Below are 19,739 nucleotides of genomic sequence, written 5' to 3' on the forward strand. Positions count from 1 at the left end.
CGAGCAAGAGGGCTACGCTGGAATGCAGAAGGCAGCCTCAGAACAAGGCCTGCAAGCTTTGCTGTCCGGACGCGATGGAACTTCCAGCGGCAAACACAAGCCCTGGAGATGAATATGAGCACATTATACGCTTCTCTGCCTCTGTTATTTCTCTGCCTAATTACACAATCCCCTCTGCCTCCTATCCATGTCCATCAGGCAGCTGCTGCGGTTCAGGACTCGCATCAAGAAAGCTCTTCACTTCCAGCAGACCCAGAAATGTTTTGCTCTTTAAAAAACAGCAGCAGCAGCAGCAGCAGCAAGGGCTTAGACCTGTTAGAAGCAGTTGATGGGGGACAGCACAAGATGCAATGCAGTTTTGCCACTGACTCCATAGCCCATGTTTAGCAGCATATTTTTACTAGCAAAAGGATTATGAGGAACAGATAACTCTCCAGACAGAGGGGTTTTAAAAAAAAGATTTTTTAGTGCTGGAGGTTGCAAGTCAATTTGGTCTCACCTGCAAGTGTTTTCCCTCTTAATCCCAGATGACTGCTCTTATTTACTCAATGGTGAAAGAAGCACACTACAACATTGGGAACTCAGAGGCATTATGACGATTTTTACGCATGTTCCAGAGTTAAGCCCTGGCTGCAGATTCCAGGGCTAAGCCCTCTGGCCCCTTCAGGGAGGCCAATATCACACATTTAGGCTGGAGGGGGGTTATTTTCCTTCTCTCCTCTCCCCCCAACAGGCTTCCTCTCGGATAAAATCACTTCATATGTTCCATAATTCCACCATGGAAGGCAGTTCTCCTTAGAAAGGAGGTTAAAACCCACATGTGGATTGCACAACATGTCAGGGCTGAACCTGCAGGATCTTCAGTGCATGTGACGATGACATTCAGCTCTTATCTCTCATTTTCATTTGATCTGAGGGAGTCAGTCAAAAGCCGAATGGCTGCTTGGTAGCTAGGAAGGACTGGATGGGACTGAGCAAGCTGAAACTTAATCCAGACAAAGCTGAAATGCTGTTGGCGGAAGAACCATCTGCCATAGGTTTGCATTTACACTCTCGAAAGGGGTTCTGCTGCCTCTGAAAGATCAGGTTCATAGCTTGGGGGATACTCCTTGGCCTGGCGCTCTTGTTAGGCATGCCAGTAGTGTTAGTCGTAAGGGGTGCCCTTTCCAAGCTTTGGCCAGTTTGCTGTGACCTTTCCTGACAATGTCAGACCTTGCTAGAGTCATTCATGCCCTAGTGACCTGCAATACACTTTCCATAGGGCTGCCCTTTGGGAACTGCAACTAGTGAAAAATGCTGCTGGTGGGATGTTGACAGGTGTTAGGCACTGAGTCTATTGCACCAGTTTTCTGCGACCTGCATTGCCTGGTGAGTTGTTTCTGCACTCATTTCAAGGTGCTGCTGTTAATCTTCAAAGCCCTCTGTCACTTGGGACCTGTTTCACTGAAGGACAGCCTTCTTCCACCTGCTCCAATCATCCCCCAGCTCAGGGTTTCCCAAACTTGGGTCTCCAGCTGTTTCTGGACTACAGCTTCCATCATCTATAGCTAGCAGGACCAGTGGTCAGGGATAATGGAAACTGTAGTCCAAAAACAGCTGGAGACCCAAGTTTGGGATACCCTGCCCCAGCTCTGCACCCCTCACAACTATGAGGCCTAATTGGCTAGGGCCTTTTCTGTCCTTTCCCCACCCTGTAGAAAGCCTTTGCCAAGTGAGCTCTACCTTTAGATGGCTGGTGAAGATGTGTTTGTTTAAAAAGGCCTTTGGTTGAATATTTCCTCCTTAGGATACAGTATTTGGATCTTTCAATTCAGATGGCTGTTTCGTAATTATTATTGGGTTTTGGGTTTTCTGCTCATGTTTTATTGTGAATTGCGTTATATTTTGTGACTGTAGTTTCTGATTGTTAGCCACCTTGAATTCCCTTGGAAAAGTACGCAAGATGTCATTGTTTATGGTGATGAAGCTGTGCATGTGACAGAAAGGCACAAATGACCTCACGTTCCTAGGGTGTGTATAACCCTGCAGCAAAACAACAGCAATAACCTACACATGCAGTTGAGACTCAGTATTAACGTTTCATGCTAATTCACAGACAGACACACCTAAAATTTGTAACCCATAATGTGATGGAGGCGTTTGCACTTGCCCTCTTTCATAGAATCATGGAACTATAGAGTTGGAAGGAACCCTGAGATTCATCTAGTTCAACCCCCTGAAAGCAGAAATATGCAGCTGTCCCATATGGGGATCAAACCTGCAACCTTAGTGGTTATCAGCACCACACTCTAACCAACTGAGCTATCTCTGCCTGAATACAACCATTCCCTGATCTCAGGAGGGTGTAAAGGGGTGGAGGGCATCTTCCCCATATTATACCCCAGGTAAAACTATTGAGCCAGTTGCTCTTACCCTTTAAGAAAGGAAGAAAACCCAAGGAAGGCTGTGCGGGCAAGCAAGCTCATCCCCTAAGCCCAAAGGCCACAGTTACCTGGGGACTGGGGAGCCATAGCTAATCCCCCCATTCTGGGAGCCTATTGATATGGAAAGCTTTGCCTGAAAGGAGGATGCTCCACAGATGAAGATCTGCTCAGGAAGAATAGCTGGGGAAGGAGGGGGGAGTAGTTGCTTTGGAATGTTGAGTTTGTTTGGATGCAACTTCACTTTAAGGGAGAGATTTAATCTGCAGTTTCAATAGCCCCTGTTCAGCATGGAAAACTGAGTTGGGAGGCTGCCACTGCTGTTGATTAATTAGCTATCTTGTGATAGCTTTTCCATGACAAAACAGGGCAGGGGAGGGGCAGCTTGCCCCTGGCTCATTATATTAACCAGCCTTACTGTTTCCTCTGTCCCCACCAGTGCTTCCATCTGCAGTTTGCCACCAAGAGACAATGGCTAATGGGCAAAGGCAGCAGCAGAGAGCATATTGGCAAGTTGCTCCAAAGGGTTTTCCTACAGCCAACCTGGAAGCTTCGGAGCTGCTGTTGGATAGATTATATATATCCCAAAACTGGGTGAATCCATCCATGTTGTGCTTGCCAAGCAATGCAGTGTGAGTGTTGTAGGAAAAATGGGGGTTGGCTTTTACAGCCCAACTCCCCATCAAGGGACTCTGAGTCCCCCAAGTCCATGATTGGTCAGAGAAGAATGGATGGAGGCAGGATCCAGTGAAAGCAAAGCAGATTTTTATTTTTCTGTTGCACTAGAGTTCCCCGCTTCCTTGCAAGGAGGTGAGAGAACAAGAACCAAGTGTGCAGGAACCTTTAAAGACTTTAGACATTGCCCAACCCTTTTGCCAAGAACCACCCTAAAAGCATCATACATGCATCACAGAAAGAGGTGGTCAACCACAAAAAATTGAGAGTTAGGCTTCTCTCCTGCCTGCCAAGATACCTGATAATGATTGCATTACCTGGGCAGTCTGGTCATTGTTTTGAGATGATAAATACTTTAGTTCTTGAATCCAAGTCACAGGCCCTCCCTATTCATGCACAAAATATGCTCTTAAGACAGGATTTGAATGAAAGAACTATTGGGAAAGGTTTCTCCAAGGTATTTCCTTCTGCAGAATAAATATTTAGAGTCACTAGGAGAGCCAATATGTCTTTTTTGGGGATTGTTCTGTATGCTAAAATAATGTGTAATTTCTCTCAGGGAGTATTCCCTAAATTTTGACGGGTGAAAGATTGGTTTTCTGTGGAGTGTGTGTCTGCTATATGTCTGCACCCTAGTTTTTTATAACACAAGGAAGATGTGGGGTGAGAAATATGGATGGTTCATTGCTTAGCTGTTTGGGAAGAGCAATGAGGCAAATTCCTTCATGTGGATAACCGTCCCCACATTGTGATAACAAGCACAGACAATGTGGCTCCTCTGGAGGCTTCCTGGTGTGATAGAGCATCAGAGAAAGCCTCTGCTGGTGTTTTTCTTTTTCTTTTGAAAAGATTGTGTGTGGTGGGGGGAGGGCGGGGTCTGATAATTCACTGTCATCCCATTGTTTCCCTTTCCAAACATGCATCTGAATCTCAGATTATTAGCACCTGGCCATAGACCCCAAGTGTAGGATGGTTCTTACAGCTCAGCATCTGAGACCATCTTTCTGGCCCATCATGGAAAGTGGTTAGTTGGTGAGTACCATAGAATCCCAGAGTTGGAAGGGACCATGAGGGTCATCTAGTTCAACTCCCTGCAATGCAGGTATCTCTCTGGTCCACTGCTGAAAGTGGTTAGGTTGGTGAGTCTAGAGAATCATAGAATTGTAGAGTTGGAAGCGACCATGAGAGTCCTGAAATGCAGAAATCTTTTGTCCAACTTGGGGCTTGAATCCATGCCCCGAGTTTCATGCTTTACTGACTGAGCTATTCCAGAAGTGCCACGGACAGGGACTTCTTTCTGGTAGTCCCAGTTTCTTCAACTCTCTTTCTAGGAAAATTAATATGCACACCTCTCCATTGTCCTTTAGGACCACACATAATGCTTTTTATATATCTAAAAATCCAGTCTACACATGGATGATTTTATGGTGGTTGTGTTTAAAGAACTATTTTCCATTGCTGCTTTAACATTGTAATCCCCCCCCCCAACTGTTATTTGGTATAACAGGAATAGTAATGTTTTTTTTAAACTGATTTGTTTGAATCTGCCTTGGAAGGGTATATTCTCCAAAAGGTGGGGTAGGAAACCATTAAAAGAAGGCTTTTGGTGGCAGCTAACCATGCAGGCACTGTTCAGCCTCCACTGTCTAATGCGGTATGTTTTCTGAATGTCAGGTGCTGGAAATCACAAGTGAGAAGAGGGCAGTTGTGCTCAGGGGCTGCTTTTGGGTTTCCCATAGGCATCTGGTTGACCACTGCAAAAAGAGGATGCTAAACTGGATGGGTCATTGGCCTGATCTGGTAGGCTCTTATGTTCTTTTTAAAGCAGGGGTCAGCAATGTGCGGCCCATGGGCCAGATGCGGCCCACAAAAACTGTTTTACCGGCTTACGAGCCACCCCAAAACCGAGCTGCCTGCTCAGCAAGTCCCCCGTGTACTGCGCTAAACCAGCACGGTGCAGGGACTCGCCGAGTGGCACCGGAAATGGCATCTGCGCACACACAGATACCAGAAATCACATCTGCGCATGTCCAAATGCCGAAAATCGCTTCTGCACAGGTAAAATTTCCTGCGTCTGGGCATGCGCAGAAGCGATTTCCAGCATCGCGCTGCACCAGTCCGGCCCACGGACGATCTCCATTGGAGAGATCCGGCCCATGGCCAGTAAACCTTGCTGACCCCTGTTTTAAAGCATCATCCTCTCAGTACATGCCCATCAGAATCAAAACAAATTTTGCCCAATCCAGATTTTTGAATGGGGGGATAATGTGTGCTGCCAGAAACAAATATATTGGTGATGTTGTTGTATGGAAATGTGATGCACTAATCAGTGTGATGCAGCGGCAAAAAAGCTAATGCTATTCTAGGCTGTGTCAACAGATGTATAGTGTCCAGATCAAGGGAAGTATTATTCAGCCGACTCCCTCAAGAGGTTGTGGACTCTCCTTCCTTGGAGGTTTTAAGCAGAGGTTGGATGGCCATCTGTCATGGATGCTTTAGGTGAGATTCCTGTATTGCAGGGGGTTGGACTAGATGGCTCTTAAGGTCCCAACTCTACAAATCTATTATTCAGTTTGTGATCCTGTAGACCAGGGGTGGGGTACCTGTGGCTCTCTGGATGATGTTGGACTCCAAATCCCATTAGCCCCAGCTAGCATGGCCAAATGGCAAGGGATGATGAGAGCCTTGATGTAGGTTAGAGGTATATCTCACAACACCACTTTAAGAAAGAAGGCCCAAAGCTTGAAAGTAAAAATCACACTTTCTACTCCAACTAAGCTAGACACAGTCGCTTATATTGTATCTGTAATAATGGGGAAGCATTCTTCACACGCTCTGACACACAATGCTCTTGTGTGTGTTGAGCTCTGCACTAAAACAACTTCTATGCATCTTTTCCCCACCAGAACTTACTCTCCCAGCCCTTCCTTGCCAAAGCCTAGAATTCCTGGTTGGGTTACAGAGGGTCTTGCAGAAAGAATCAGTTAGCTGTGTCCATGTGCAGCTGTCTGTGTACATATTAACCATTTGCTTCCCGGTAACTGCAGCTGCTTCCAAGTTCCCATAATGATTTTTGGCTTAACATGCGACAAGTCATCTCTGACACATCCTCCCACTAAGCTAAGTGATGCAGTTAATTGGGTCCAAACTTTATGCAGCGTTCAGAGACATGCTGGCATCAAGCTGAGGAGCTTCTTTTCTGTGTTGCCTCTATCTCTCCATATGGAATAACACTCATGTCTCTCACAAGCAGCAGATAACAGGTGTAACTCTGATCCTGGTTCCCTAGAAACTTTATGGAGTTGGTAGGTGAAATCTGGATATTCCCAGCACCCTTAAAGAAAGACAAAAGAATCGAATTTATCTCCCTTGCTTAATAAAAATCATGCAGCTGTGAGTTCCACAGGTCGAACTCCATTCTGGCTACAAATGCAAGTTCTTGCTTTTTTGGCGGCCAGTTAAGAAACGCTTTATTGAATGTACACCAGTGCACAATCCTTTTTTTCCCCGCCCCTCCCCGCCGGGTTCCATGGGGTTTTAATTATTTTCACACACATCCCCGCGCAGCGTTTCTGTCTTCCGAGAGGGCCCCCCCACCCTCTCCACGACGCGCTCCTTGTGAGCAGGAGTTTAATGAGTGGTGTCTCCAGTTACCGCTGCCAGCAGAGAGGAAGCAAAGCCCCGGCAGAGAATGAACTCCGCTTAATCCCCTTTGCCGGAGCTTTGGGGGAGAGAATTTAGCTAATGTGAGTGTGAAAAGGCCCTGGCGCGGGCGGGGGAGGGCGCAGGGGAGGGGAGGGGACAAGGGGCGGGGCCCCTGCGACCCTCCCCCTCGGCCCTGGCTCTTTTCGCGGCCCATTGTTGGCTCCGAGCGGGCCGGCGGCGCGCGGCGCGGGGGTGTAACCCGAGAGCTTTCGCTACAAAGTCCCCGCGCCTGTTGCTGGAGCCGACAGAAGGCGCGAGGGCTGCAGGCGGAGAGAGCCGAGCGCGGCCGGGCTGATCGCTCCCACCAAGCCGGCAAAGAACCTTTGTGGAGCCCGCCGCGCTCGGCCGTCGGATTTATTCTTCGGCCACTTTCCGCGCGACTCGCCGGCACCGGGGAGCGAGCGAGGGAGTGGAGGAGCCTCGCTCCCTTCCCCAGCCGGCTTGCCCAGCGAGGGATGGAGCCCGGGCGGAGCGCGCCGCAGCACGGAGCCGCGGGACAGCGCTGAAGAGGCGGCGGCAAGAGGTGAGGTGGGCTCCGTCTACGTTGTCCGCTGCGGGGCTAGGAATGGCCCCCGGGGAGAGAGATCCGGGTCTCTTGTCCGCCGCGACCCAGGAGGCTCCCCGGGGTGTGGCGGGGCGAAGGGCTGCTCTCCCCGCGCCCGGGGAGGCGGTGGACTTTGACCGGGAGGGTCTGTAAATCTGTTACCAAACTGTCCGGGCGCGCAGAGGTTCTTTTGTCGCTCGGATTAAAGATTAAGCTGCCCCCGGGAGCCTGTTCTCGGGCGCTGCTCTCTCCACTCGCACCACGTACGCTCCTTTCCCAGGGAACAGGCGCCCAGATATGCAGGTTGCACGCAAGACACGCGTCCACAGGCGCGGTGCACTCACACTGTTCACACCGACACGCGCGCCCTGGACGCGCCTGCCCATCCGCGCCAATCCACGGCCGCAAGCGCAGTTGGAAATCTTGCGTTAATTGAACGGGGCTTGTGCCCTCGAACCTCGTGGTTTTCGGCGGCACTTTTAAATCGGCTTCTTAACTTTACTTTGGACTGTATGCTGTGTGCAGCTGGGCAGTGGAAGTGCCTTTACGCACGCACGCTCCGGCCGTGAGTTTAGTACCAGTAAGCACCACGTGTTCAAATTTAAACTCGCTTTCGTCCTGCACGAGAATTCCTTTCGCTGCCCCACTTTGTATTTCTTCTTCTCCTCCCCACCCCATGGTTTGTTCTGCTCCTTGGGTCATTATCAAAGTGCATGAGAAGGTTGTACCATTGAGATACGGTGGGAAGAAAGGAATAGGAGCAGGAGTTGGCCAGCAAGTTGGGGTGGCAGGGTCGTGCCAAAGGCCAAGAATCCTGATTTATTTATTTACATTTTTTTATCCATGGGGGCTGTCTTTTCCAGGCAGGAACCATCATAAGATAATCTGGTGGACTTTGGCCATGAAGAGCTGGCTAGGTGACACCCAGCCCCTGTGGTGCATCTCCCTGAGAGGCCACCTAATGCTCAAGATGAGGGTTGTAGAATTATAGTGCAATGCTGTAGGCAGTGTTCTATCCAGGAAATGAATTTGTTTCACATTAACATCTCATAGGAAGCTGCCTTTTACTAAGTCAGACCCATTGGTTCCTCTAGCTCAGTATTGTCTACACTGACTGGCAGCATCTCTTCAGGGTTTCAGACAGAAACCTCTCCCAGCCCTACTTGGTGCTGCTTGGCTTTACCACTGAGGTACAATGTCTCACGAGCAGGACTGGGCATCTTCCGGGATTGTTGCAATCAGATTCTTCTGTGCTGATTGGCAAATCAACTCCCTCCTTCCAAAGAAAATGTCCAGCAGCCTGGAATGGCTACAGGTACTGCTGTACCTCTCCCCCAATGTATTATTGCGAGTTCTAGATGGTTGTGGACATAGGACACACAATTGTTTTGTTCTGCACTGCAATGGAAAACTCTATGGAGTGACAACCCCTTTCCCTTCTCAATCTAGGCTTGGAGGATCCAAGTGGGAGCCGCGGGACAAGAAGAGACAACAGGATGACAGCCCTGCTGTGTGGCCTTCTCAGGTTCCTGGCAGTGGCAACAACATGTGCTTGGGCAGCTGCTTCTGCTGAAGGAATGATGGAACCAGGTGAGCAGAAAGATTAGGGTGTGTTTGGGTGCAAGAGTCAGGGTGGCCATCTATTCAGGGGCTATGACTGTTCGGTGTTTATAGGACACTTTTCATTTTCTGAGGCTTGTATGGTCTTCTCCTGTGTTTGCCTTGACATGGGAATACAGAGAGAGAGAGAGATCTGTGGCAGAGATGGAAACCAGCCCTCCCACATCCAATACACCATCTACACTGGCCTAAGTCATGTTATACGTGTAGTGCCTCAATGTGTTGCAAGCCTGCTCTCCTCTAACCTGCTAGCCTTAACTTCTCTGTGTGATCAGCACGTCCACCCTATTCTGGGTGTGGTGTGTGTAGGCGGCGGCATCGGCTTGGAATCAAATCTGAATGGCTCACGGTGCTTTTGAGTTCCCAGCTTCTTCCTTCCCTCCACCCCTTCCTTGCGCTTACACAGAGCGCGGGCAGCGGTGATGGCTGCAGAGTCGAAAGTACAGTTTGAAAGGCTGTCCTTGTGCTGGTGGAGGGGGCACAAAGAGCGCTCACATAGGTGTTTGCTTTGTGCTCCAGCGTATAAGAGATCCCAGCCTCAAACAGAGACTACTTGTACATTAAGGCACAATCTAAATACCAATTTCCTCCAGATTAGCCCGAATTCCCTGGGAACACTTTGTGCCAGGGAAGGGGAAGATTTTTCCATAGTAACCAGCCTGTGAGAGCAAGGTCTTGATAGGGCCTAATTTCCCCTTGGCTGCCCTGGGTGTCTCTGTCATGTGCTTTCCTGCTTTACAAACCAGGACCATAGCTCTCCCTTGGGTCTAGTTTCATTTCCCCCCTCCTGATTGTCTAGTCCTTTATTCTGTTTATCAGTTTTAAGTAGGTAACTACAAGATGGAACTAAGTGCAGCCGAACAGCTTTGTATGGATTTGTGTATGATGGGAGTATAGTACAAATACGTTGTTAGACATATATAGCAGGGTTGATGTTGCTTGTGCAAGTTGTCTGAACTGGTGTTTTGTCAAAATAACTGAAGTTGTTCTGCTTTGTGGAGCCCTTGCAAGGGAGCCAGACACACAATGCAGGCATTCCTCTTGTCAGATAAACCCTGTAATAAAGGCAACATTTGGAATTTGTGTAGTTTGGTTTTGTTATTTGGCCAATGTGGTCTGTGTTTTTGATGACTGGCCCCTTCCGAGTAATCAGATTTGCTAGGACTGCTGATCCTTCGGTCTAGCTTTGTACTTTCAGCATCCCCTGGCAGAATGAGGGTAAAATGCCATGCCAGGGACTTGGCACCATCCCTGAGAAAAGGCATTTATCCTGCTGTTGGCCCTGCCACCAAACAGACGGGGATATTATTATTTGTGCCTATGTGCCCCTGCTCCTGCTGTCACCCTGAGCATTGTAATGCTCTACCATCACCTACCTGGCTACCTGGGGAGTGGGCTTAAGCTTATTGTAGCAGTTGGCATATAGGCTATTCTCTGTATTCTGTTTTAAGAAGGCACCATATATACTCAAGAGAAAAAGGTGGGTGATGAAAAGTGTGGGTGATGTTCTGGACAGGGGCTTCAAATGCCTATCCTATGTATTAGCACTTGAAATTCCTTGAAGTCATTTTGGCCGGGTGTTTTTCCCAGGTGTCAGTATCTAGATTCTCTTAAGCACTCTTCAGATACTACTCTGTGAAGGAAGGAAGCATTGTGAAAGTGGCTACAGGGTTGCATGTTTAGCCCCCATCCCTAATGTTTTGTGGTTTCTCCTGCCATGCTGAGCCATAAGCTTCTGAAGTGGGGAGCCTGTTTGGCGTGTGAAGGCTTCCCATGTGACCTAGAACCCCATGGTCCTAGGGCAGGCTCCCCCCACTTCTGATGTTTATCCCCAGGGATAGGAGGAGCTGTGTCACACAGGAGGCAGGGCTAAACATACAACCTTTAGAAGATACCTTTAGCGTATCTTCACCCTTTGTGCAAGTTATACCTGCGGAACTGGGAGGCTCCATATTTGTTCCTGATTTTTCTCATGGGGGCAAGAGGCCCACCAAACTGTTTAGAAGGATGCAGACCCTTCAGTGAATTAAAGTGAGCTATTCTCAAGTGCGATTTTGATTGACAAAGGGTAGAGAAAGGATGGTATCTTTGCCATCGGGTCCTCCAGTTGGAAATCTTTTCCAGATTTGTTCAGGATGCAAACTTTGTTGTTTGAACACTCTTCGCCCTCTGAAATGCCACTCTGGAAACAGCCTCTGCTTGCTCTATGGCTCTATGGGTCTCTTAAAAGACTCCTAATCAAATGGGCTCTGTATCTATTTAAAGCTCTCCTAAAGGTGGGGGCTTGCTTCCCTTCCAATCAGAACGGTTTTCTCAGTCTGAAGCCATATTCGTAGAAAACTCTTAAATTACCCTTGGCAATTACATTAAGTGCTTCAGTAGTAAAGAACAGCTGTGGGGAACATATTCCCCCCCCCCCCCCGTCTCTGCACAGGAGCATATTCTCAGGGTCAGTGATGAAGGCAAGCAAGCGAGATGTCCACTCCAGGTAGTTACATTCACAAGGTTGCATTAGTTGCTGATTCAAAGCCTCCCAGTCCTGGTTGTGCAAGAGTTTCCCTAAATTGGGGATAGATGTGTCTATGGAGTCCCCCCCCCCTACACACCATTTTTTCCCTTAGAAGTTTCCAAGTAGCATCTTACCCAGCTACCAGCTGAAGCTGCCCAGTATGGCTGTTTCTTTTAAAATGAAGAAGCCACAAGGTTCAGGGTGGAAAGAAGAATCTTTGCTGTCCAAGATTTGCAGGGTTACCTAGGCCTCTGATGCTCCTGGAGGGACAGTGATGGTGGATGTAAAGTAAGAAAGAGCCAGTTCTATGATAACAGCATTCTCACGGCTTTCTCTTCTGGTTGGCAGCATTTTCCTATCAGGGTACCCCACCCACCTCCCACCCAGAGTTCTGTCCCAGAGCATCATGAAGGGAGGCCAGCATTCATCAGCTGGGAAGACCTAGCATCAGTCAAACTTGGGAGAACAGGTCTGGTTTGTGAGTGAGCTGGTTCGAGGCATTGTGGGGAGGGGTGGGGAGAAGGGGGAGCTGGCAGGGCTCCCACGCAGCCCAGGCTAACTTTGGAGAAGGAGGATGGGTCACCAAAGCAATTATAGTTCAAATCCAGGTTAGACAAACAGGGAGGTGGGAAGTTGTGGAGTCAGCTGAGTGTGAAACCTCTCACTCCCACTCATGCCATGGGGAGGGGGGGAGGGAAGGCCTTTTGTGTTGAGCATGAGAGAAGCGAGCAGGAGGAATGGAGCTAAATGAAAAGGGGAGAGGGGAAATGAGTCTCCTGTTGGCGAAGAGGGTGGAGGGGAGGCTGCTTATCTCATTCCCATCCTTCCGGCTCTCCCCCCCCCCATGACCATTCGCCCAATCCTGCAAAGGCAGAGCCCCGTCTGCTGAAAGGGGGACTGGCCCCTATTGTAAGTCGGGGCAGAGAGAGCACGGGAAAGGAGCAGTATGGCTGGGACAATGGTGATTGGGGGAGAGGGGCTGGGGGGGGAGGGGCAGCGGTCATGGGCTTCCTGACATGTTCATTTTGGAATCTGTCAAAACAGTCACTCTGGGCGCTGAGAGTGACCACTCAATTGAGGGCCCCCACAGAGAGAGAAGGGGCGGGGTGGGATGTGGTGCCGGGGGAGAGAGGGAGAGCTAAGCAGAGAAGTCATGCATCAGTGTCTGCCAGGATCCTTTCTCCTGTCCAGGACTGGAAGGAGAGGGGCTTTGATGACATCATTGCTCCACAGAACAGGAGGCGAAGGAGGGGGCGCTGGACAAAGGGGTTTGTGAGCTGGGCTCAGAGGATCCCCAGGAAGGTGGCAAGTGGGGGGGGGGGGCGGCACGCATTGTGACTGCATTTTCCCTCAACCTGTAGTCCATACTTTTAGCGATTCCTACCTAGTCCTTAGAAATCCCACTCATTCTTTCTCTGTCTCGGTCTTTAGCAGTCGCTCTCCGCCAACACCCTGTGAGCACCAGCCCCAAATATATCGCTTCGTGATATCGCTTCCTCCGCCCAAATCAACATTTGTAGAATCTGCATACAGTCACTGGCTTTTGTACACCTGGCATCCTATGTTCAACCAGTCACAAAATGTTTCTAGCACAAGCTAAAATCCCCCTAAAATGGAGTATTTCCCCACAGAGTCAGTAATTGTCAGGGATGAAACAGGAGAATCTTCCTCTGAGCCCCTGCCCCACTTTTAACATGGTTTTTGGTAAACTTGGTGTTCTAGAGTTATTTCAAAGGCTCCCAAATAAAATTGCAAGTTTTTCAGAAATCTTGAAGCCATGTGTATATTTTGGGGGAGGGAGAGTTGGATCTTTCTTTGGGAGGAACTGAAATTTGGGGGGAAATTGAAGGGTATGTGATACTTTAATATTGAGCCTAACCATCAAGGATCAAGAGTGCAATCCAGTACACACTTACCTGGGAGTAAATCCCATTGAACTCATTGGGACTTACTTCTGAGTAGACATGAATAGGACTGTGGTGTAAGGATGTAAAATATATTGTATATACCTTGCTATGTAAAATACTGCTGTTTGGTACATATATGAAATGCCTTGGCAATAACAGTATTATCTATGGGTTACAGCTCTCATTGGCAGTTGTTGCACCCAAGTACAGTATATCTTTTTGTCAGCTGGGAAAATAGGAAAAGTTGTTAATGGATGACATCAACATTTGAGCAAATGAAAAATAGATTTTATTATCGGGACTTTTGAACAATATTATCATGCAGAATATCATGCACGCTATCATGCAGAAACAGAACTAACTCATATTTCTAGAGAACACAAACACCCGTAACATGCAGTTTGAGGACTAGCAATATATTTGGACAGACACATTCTGCAATTTCCAGAATACTGAAGAAGTTAATGTTATTTCATTATCATACACAATTGTTTGCATATTTACCTGGGAGTAAGTCCCTTTGAACTTGCTTGTGACTGAATAAATATGTACAGGGCTGCGTTAAAAGAGTCATAGTCACTGTAGATAAAAAGTTGTCCTTATTTATTAGTTTCCATCCCAGTTCATATCATATCATTGATGACAACTTAACTTCATCTCTCTAAGCAGAATCAATGTCTGAAAGATCCATGGTTTCTTATTCTGACCTTATTTCGAGTGTCATATTCAGAAAACAGAAAAATTGCAGGAATTGAAACAAAAAGCTCAAAACAGTTTTGCTGCTAGTTCTGTGTGTATGTCCACATACAAGCAGCAGTTTATTTCCCAATGTAGAAGATACAGAAATCTGAAGCAGGAAACGTCAGATACTTTGTTGTGCAAATGCCTTGCCACCATGTTGCAGAAGCACTGGGCTCCGTAGGTTCCCAGATTGCCCTCCCGCATTAAATACCTGATCACATTCTGTTTTGTGAAGCATTTGAGAGTTTGAACTTACAGTGTTGCTTCTTTAGTAATTCAGTTGAAAGTGGCACCACTCCTTTAGAATCTTGGATCTAATAATTTTGCCTGTGTAACGATTTTAAAACACAGGTTTGAGAAGTGTTTCACTTTTCATGTTGTTTAATGTGAAAATACTCCGCATAGAGCTCCCCTGCCCAAATCACTAATATTTCTAGTTGAGGCCAGGGGTTGAGGCAAAGTCCAGTTTCCCCTCCCCCCCTTACTCCAGACCTTCCCATTTCTGCTCCAGAGCAAGCTGCTCTCCTGTTGATCAGGTCTGCTCAGTGCACAGACACTCCCAAATTGGATCAGCTTCCAAGTGCTAGCCCACTATGGGAACATTGAAGATCCGCCTGTAAGGGGCTCGACCTACTTGTGTTCTGAGAACAAGTGAGACAGCAAAAGTTATGGGCATGCTGGCAACTCTCTGTTTCCATGGGGGGGGGGTTTGAATTCCTGGTGCCTGCGTACATCAGCAGAGCGAGCATAAGCCTGCCCCACCCTGTTGTGTCCCATTGCACCCCATTTCCAGGCCACTTCCGGGTCTGCCGCAATGAGTGTGCGCATGGTCACACATCAATCAGATGCACGTAAAATGGTTGATGCCTTGTATATGCAGAGTACTTTCCTCTCCCAAATGAAAAAACCAATCCTGTTCCATGTGGGAAAGGTCAATGAAGCTTCCAGGTTACAGGATGGAGAATTCAGGCAGCCTTGAGCTCTGGCACTTGCCCTTTGGGTGCCCTTGGGGTGGCACAGTTGGTGGCTGGTTTTTCTTGTGCACAGGACAACCAGAAGCCTGTGAGACCAACTCATTCAACCATCTCCCAGAGGGTCACTCTCCTCATGCTCCAACACTTTCAAGCAAGCCTTCTGGTGGTCCGGCGAGAAAATGGGGGTTATATGTTGGTGTCTTCTAGCATCTGCCTAGGGTATAGGGAGTCCCTACTTATCCCATATTCCAGAGCATTTGAGATACGGGTGTTAAACACGCGCTGTTTCTAAAGTGAGCTCACACTGTCATTTGCACTGACCCTCTTCTTGCGTTGGACAGAGATGCTTGACAGCCACATGGTGGAGACGGAGGAGGAGCACCTGCTACTGGACCCTGGGAGTCTGCTGAAGCTCTACTGCAGCACCAACCACAGCCTTGCGATCATATGGTATAAGGAAGCCAAGCAGCTTTTCCCAAGCGGGCGCATCCACATGCGGCAGAGCATGCTGGAGATTGTGGAAGCCACCTATGAAGATTCAGGCCTGTACTCCTGCCGAGCGCAGAGCACCGGGGAAAGCCTGCGCAACTTCACCATCTCTGTTGTGGGTAAGAGATGTTCCAGCCTCTCTTCAGAACGGTGGCAACCCTTTTTTTTTTTTGTTTGAGGGAAGGCCGCATGGCACATGTTTGCTCAGTAATGTTTCTGCTCCTCAGGGCAAACACTTCTCCTCCTAGTCCAATGTGGAATGGAAAAATGAGAAGCGGTGTCAGTGGAAGAAGGTCTTAAGAGCTGAGGAAACAGCTCTATGACATTCTTGCCATGTCAGCACCCCAGGGGGAGAAGAGGTCCCTTTTTAAGAGTAAGAAGGGGACGGAAGTGTTAGGGATACCCAGAAACAACCCAAACAGCTAGCAAAGACTAGTATGTAAGAGAAGTAAGCAGCAAACAGAGGTGGGTTTTTAAAAATAAAATAAAAAGGGCAAAAAGTCTTAAGGGACAACTTGGAAACATTTATGAGGCTTGACATGACCCACAACTCACAGGTCAGCCACCCTTGGTTCATAGTGACTGGCAGTGGGTCTCCAGAGTCCTTCCTCGCCTAACTTGGAGATGCCAGAGAACCAGGGACCTTTGGCATGCAAAGCATCTGCTCTGCTACAGCTCCTAGTCAACACAGACCTTGCCACACTGCCGCCTCGCATGTCCCCTGGTCAAAGCAACAAGAATTTATTTAACTTGGCGCTCCTCCTAAAGGACACTACAATAGACGCCTTGGTTTTCACAATGAAACTAGACGGTTGCCTGGAACAGCTGGTAGATCTCAGATTACACCCCTTCTGTGAAGGTTGCGCGAGCTGCTTAATCACTTCCGGGCCTGTTCAAGGTTTTGTCTTCAACATGTAAAGCCCCAAATGACTTTGGTTTAAAAAAACAAAACAAAAACAAACCCTGATAGATTGCCTCCTCCTTTGTATTCTGCCCTGGGATTTAAGATCAGCAGGAGAGGCCCCACTGGTGGTCTGCTGACACCCTCAGAGGTCCAGGGGACAGTGTCACATGAGAAGGCCTTTTTTGTGGTCGCCCCCAAACTTCGAAACTCTCTGCCTCCTGATGTACTCCTGATATCAACGCTGGGGTTTTGTGCAGGCTTGTGCACGGTGGTTCTTTCTGTATATGCTTTTATTGATTGGTGGTTGCTTTAATTTTTTGCTATCGATTGCATTTTACTGTTCGTATTGCATTGTCCACCTGCCCAGGGACCTTCGGTGAAGGGCACATAATTAAATGTACTAAATAAAGAATAAGCAAACAAATGAGCTAGAACTGTAGCAGCCAACAGTGTTTCTCCTCCTCTCCCCCCAGTCACCTTTGAACACACTCCAGTTAGCATTTCGCCTGCTACTCTACACTCCTGCTAAGAAAATGCTGGTCCACTGTAGCCAGGTGCTCCCTTGATAACTGCCACTTGTTCAGTGCCCTGTGGTTATTTAAGAAGCAAGACTACAAAGAATGACCATTTTGTTTTCAGATTCACTGGCATCTGGTGATGACGATGAAGACAGTGGTGTGGAGAGTGCCCGTGCCGATTCCCTTGAGGAGCCCATACATACCCGGCGAGGTCAGTATGCCTACTTGGCTGTGCTTCACTCAGTTCTGGGTGCTGCTGCATGCTGGGAGAGGGAACTGGGTGAAGAAGGGGTGCTTAGTAAGTACTTGGACTCACGGTGGCCAGACATCTTCCTTTCTTACTTCCCAAGCCTCCTCTGCTGTCAATGTGTCCCAAAATTGTTTGATAACGGTTGCCTGCAAACTAGGGATCTCTGCTTGAGATTGGAGCATATCCCAAAGCACACTCATTTCTCGTGGGACGTTGAGGTTCCCCAGTGGAAGGGTTGCCGTCGTGCATTTTGGCACATCCCTAGGTCCCTATGAGACACCTGCTCTTCCCTTCCCATATCCCATTGGCGCATCCTTTCTCTGAGAGCAATCCATGGTTTGCTGCCACCATCAGTTAGAGCACCGAGCACCGACCTTTGTCCCTAAAGTGTGAGCCTCTCCTGAGCCTGAATGAAAAGCTGGAGCTAATAGTGTGATGCCTTTTTCAGCACCTTACTGGACGCACCCTCACCGAATGGACAAGAAGCTGTATGCAGTCCCGGCAGGGAACACAGTCAAGTTCCGCTGCCCAGCCTCTGGGAGCCCCAACCCGACAATCCGCTGGCTGAAGAATGGGAGGGAATTCCGAGGGGAGCACCGGATTGGAGGGATCAGGGTAAGTGCCCAGCCCCTTAGAGGTTTGCCATCTCTCCCCTTGCCCTCCTTTCCCTTTTCATCCACCTGGCTGGGACCGCAGCTGCCTTGCCCACCAGGTTTTTATGAGTTAGGATTTGAGGGGTATGTGTGTGTGTGAGAGAGAGAGAGAGAGAGAGAGAGGCACAGGGGAACATGCTATAAGGAATCCACAGTATTGCACAAGCCACTCAGCAGAGAACCAAGGGTCACCTCTGTGAGTTTGGGGAATTCAGCCTGCTGTCCAAAGACTCCAGGACCCTCTTCAGCACTTGCTTTGCCCCTGATCCCCTTTTGCTCTGGCTGCCCTAGCCTTGCCAGATCAATCTATTAATTTGCAAAAGTTTGCTTCCATCAAAAGAGCAGCTGCTAGATGTTTCCACCTCTTTTGCCTGCATTTCTCCTCCTTCTGCTCCCTAGCTCGATTCAGTGCATTGTTAAAAAAGGTCAGCCTATGGACGTGCCCCATTCCTTAACAATGGAGCATGAACACATAATGCAAACACCATTGTTAAAATATCTACACCGGCTGCCCATTTGCTACCAAGCCAGGTTCAAGGTTGATTGGTATTAATCTACAAAGCCCTGAAGAACATAGGTCCAGGGCACCTTAGGGGCTGCTGAAACCCTTATATGCCAGCACAATCACTGAGATAAGCTGCAGGAGTTTTGTTAGTTGCCCCTTGCATTGGCAAGGCTCATTTGACACCAACATGAAATAGAGCCTTTAGTGTCATCAGCCCAGGCCTGCGGAGTGTTCTGCCAATAGATTCAGCAGGCTGCTTCTGCCCCAGCCTTTAAACACCTATGGGAAACTTTTCTATTCTGCCATGATTATGCAGGCAATTCAGAATACAGTCGTACCTTAGAAGTTGAACGGAATCCATTCCAAAAGTCCGTTTGACTTCCAAAATGTCCAGAAACCAAAGCGTGGCTTTTGATTGGCTGCAGGAAGTTTCTGCAGCCAATCGGAAGCCCTGTCGGACATTTGGGTTCCAAAGAACGTTCACAAACCGGAACACTCATTTGGGAGCCAAAACGTCCGAGTACCAAGGCGTTCAGAATCCAGGGTATGACTGTACGTACATCTTTTCACAACAGTTAGCTGATGGTCTCTGTTTTTTAAATTGTTACATGTTTTTTAATATATAGATACTAAACAGCTTTGATATGTTACTATGATACACCAGTATATAAATAGTTTTGTAAATGAAGAAATATTTGCTGGCCTTATTATATAGCTCAAAGGATTTGTGTCTAAAACAAGGGACTTTTGTTGGCCTATGAGCAGCTGTGCCCTGAGCTTAGCAGTCAACTTTTCCCTTTTCTTGAGAGGAATCCTATTCGGAATAAGGGAATTTCCCTTTTAAAAAGGGAAACGTTGACAGCTATGGCCCTGAGAGAGATGGACAGCTCTTTTAAAAGAAGGTGATAACCTTGGCTCCTGCCTTTTCCTCTTTCCACCCAGCTAAGGCATCAACACTGGAGCTTGGTCATGGAGAGTGTGGTGCCTTCGGACCGAGGCAACTACACTTGCCTGGTGGAGAACAAGTTTGGCAGCATCCGCTACAGCTACTTCCTGGACGTGCTAGGTGAGGTGAACTTCTCCCTGCCATACAGCTCCAAATCTAGATATGTGACACCCCCCCCCCCCGTAGCAACATGTGGAAAAAAGACAAGGGAAGTGGGCTGCCCCCCCACTCCCCCACCTTCAGCCTGAAAAGCTCCTTACTCCTTTGCCGATGAGGGCGTCTGAGTCTGTGTGGGATGCCAGACCCCAGTTCCCTGGCAGCCTGCCAGGTTCCTGTGGGAAGGAACAAGGCTCGCCACCCTGACCTCAGGCACCCCCAA

The 19,739-nt window shown here is 48.3% G+C and overlaps 1 protein-coding gene across 3 annotated transcripts in view; it reads left to right on the top strand.

Annotated features, from left to right (window-relative positions):
* Window positions 1-19,739, top strand: part of FGFR4 (fibroblast growth factor receptor 4) — a 46,329-nt gene that overhangs the window by 17,282 nt on the left and 9,308 nt on the right. For 2 of the 3 annotated variants that reach the window (XM_080988078.1, XM_080988077.1), the window contains 5 exons: window positions 8,794-8,934; window positions 15,437-15,703; window positions 17,128-17,217; window positions 17,705-17,871; window positions 19,357-19,480. In XM_080988078.1, coding sequence (XP_080844204.1) covers window positions 8,794-8,934; window positions 15,437-15,703; window positions 17,128-17,217; window positions 17,705-17,871; window positions 19,357-19,480 — 789 coding nt within the window. Of the gene's footprint in view, window positions 1-6,980; window positions 7,324-8,793; window positions 8,935-15,436; window positions 15,704-17,127; window positions 17,218-17,704; window positions 17,872-19,356; window positions 19,481-19,739 lie in introns of those variants that run through there. The other variant, XM_080988076.1, reaches the window with a different exon arrangement.

Source organism: Podarcis pityusensis, assembly GCF_964106645.2.
Source record: "Podarcis pityusensis genome assembly, chromosome: 2".
NCBI classification, from domain to species: domain Eukaryota; kingdom Metazoa; phylum Chordata; class Lepidosauria; order Squamata; family Lacertidae; genus Podarcis; species Podarcis pityusensis.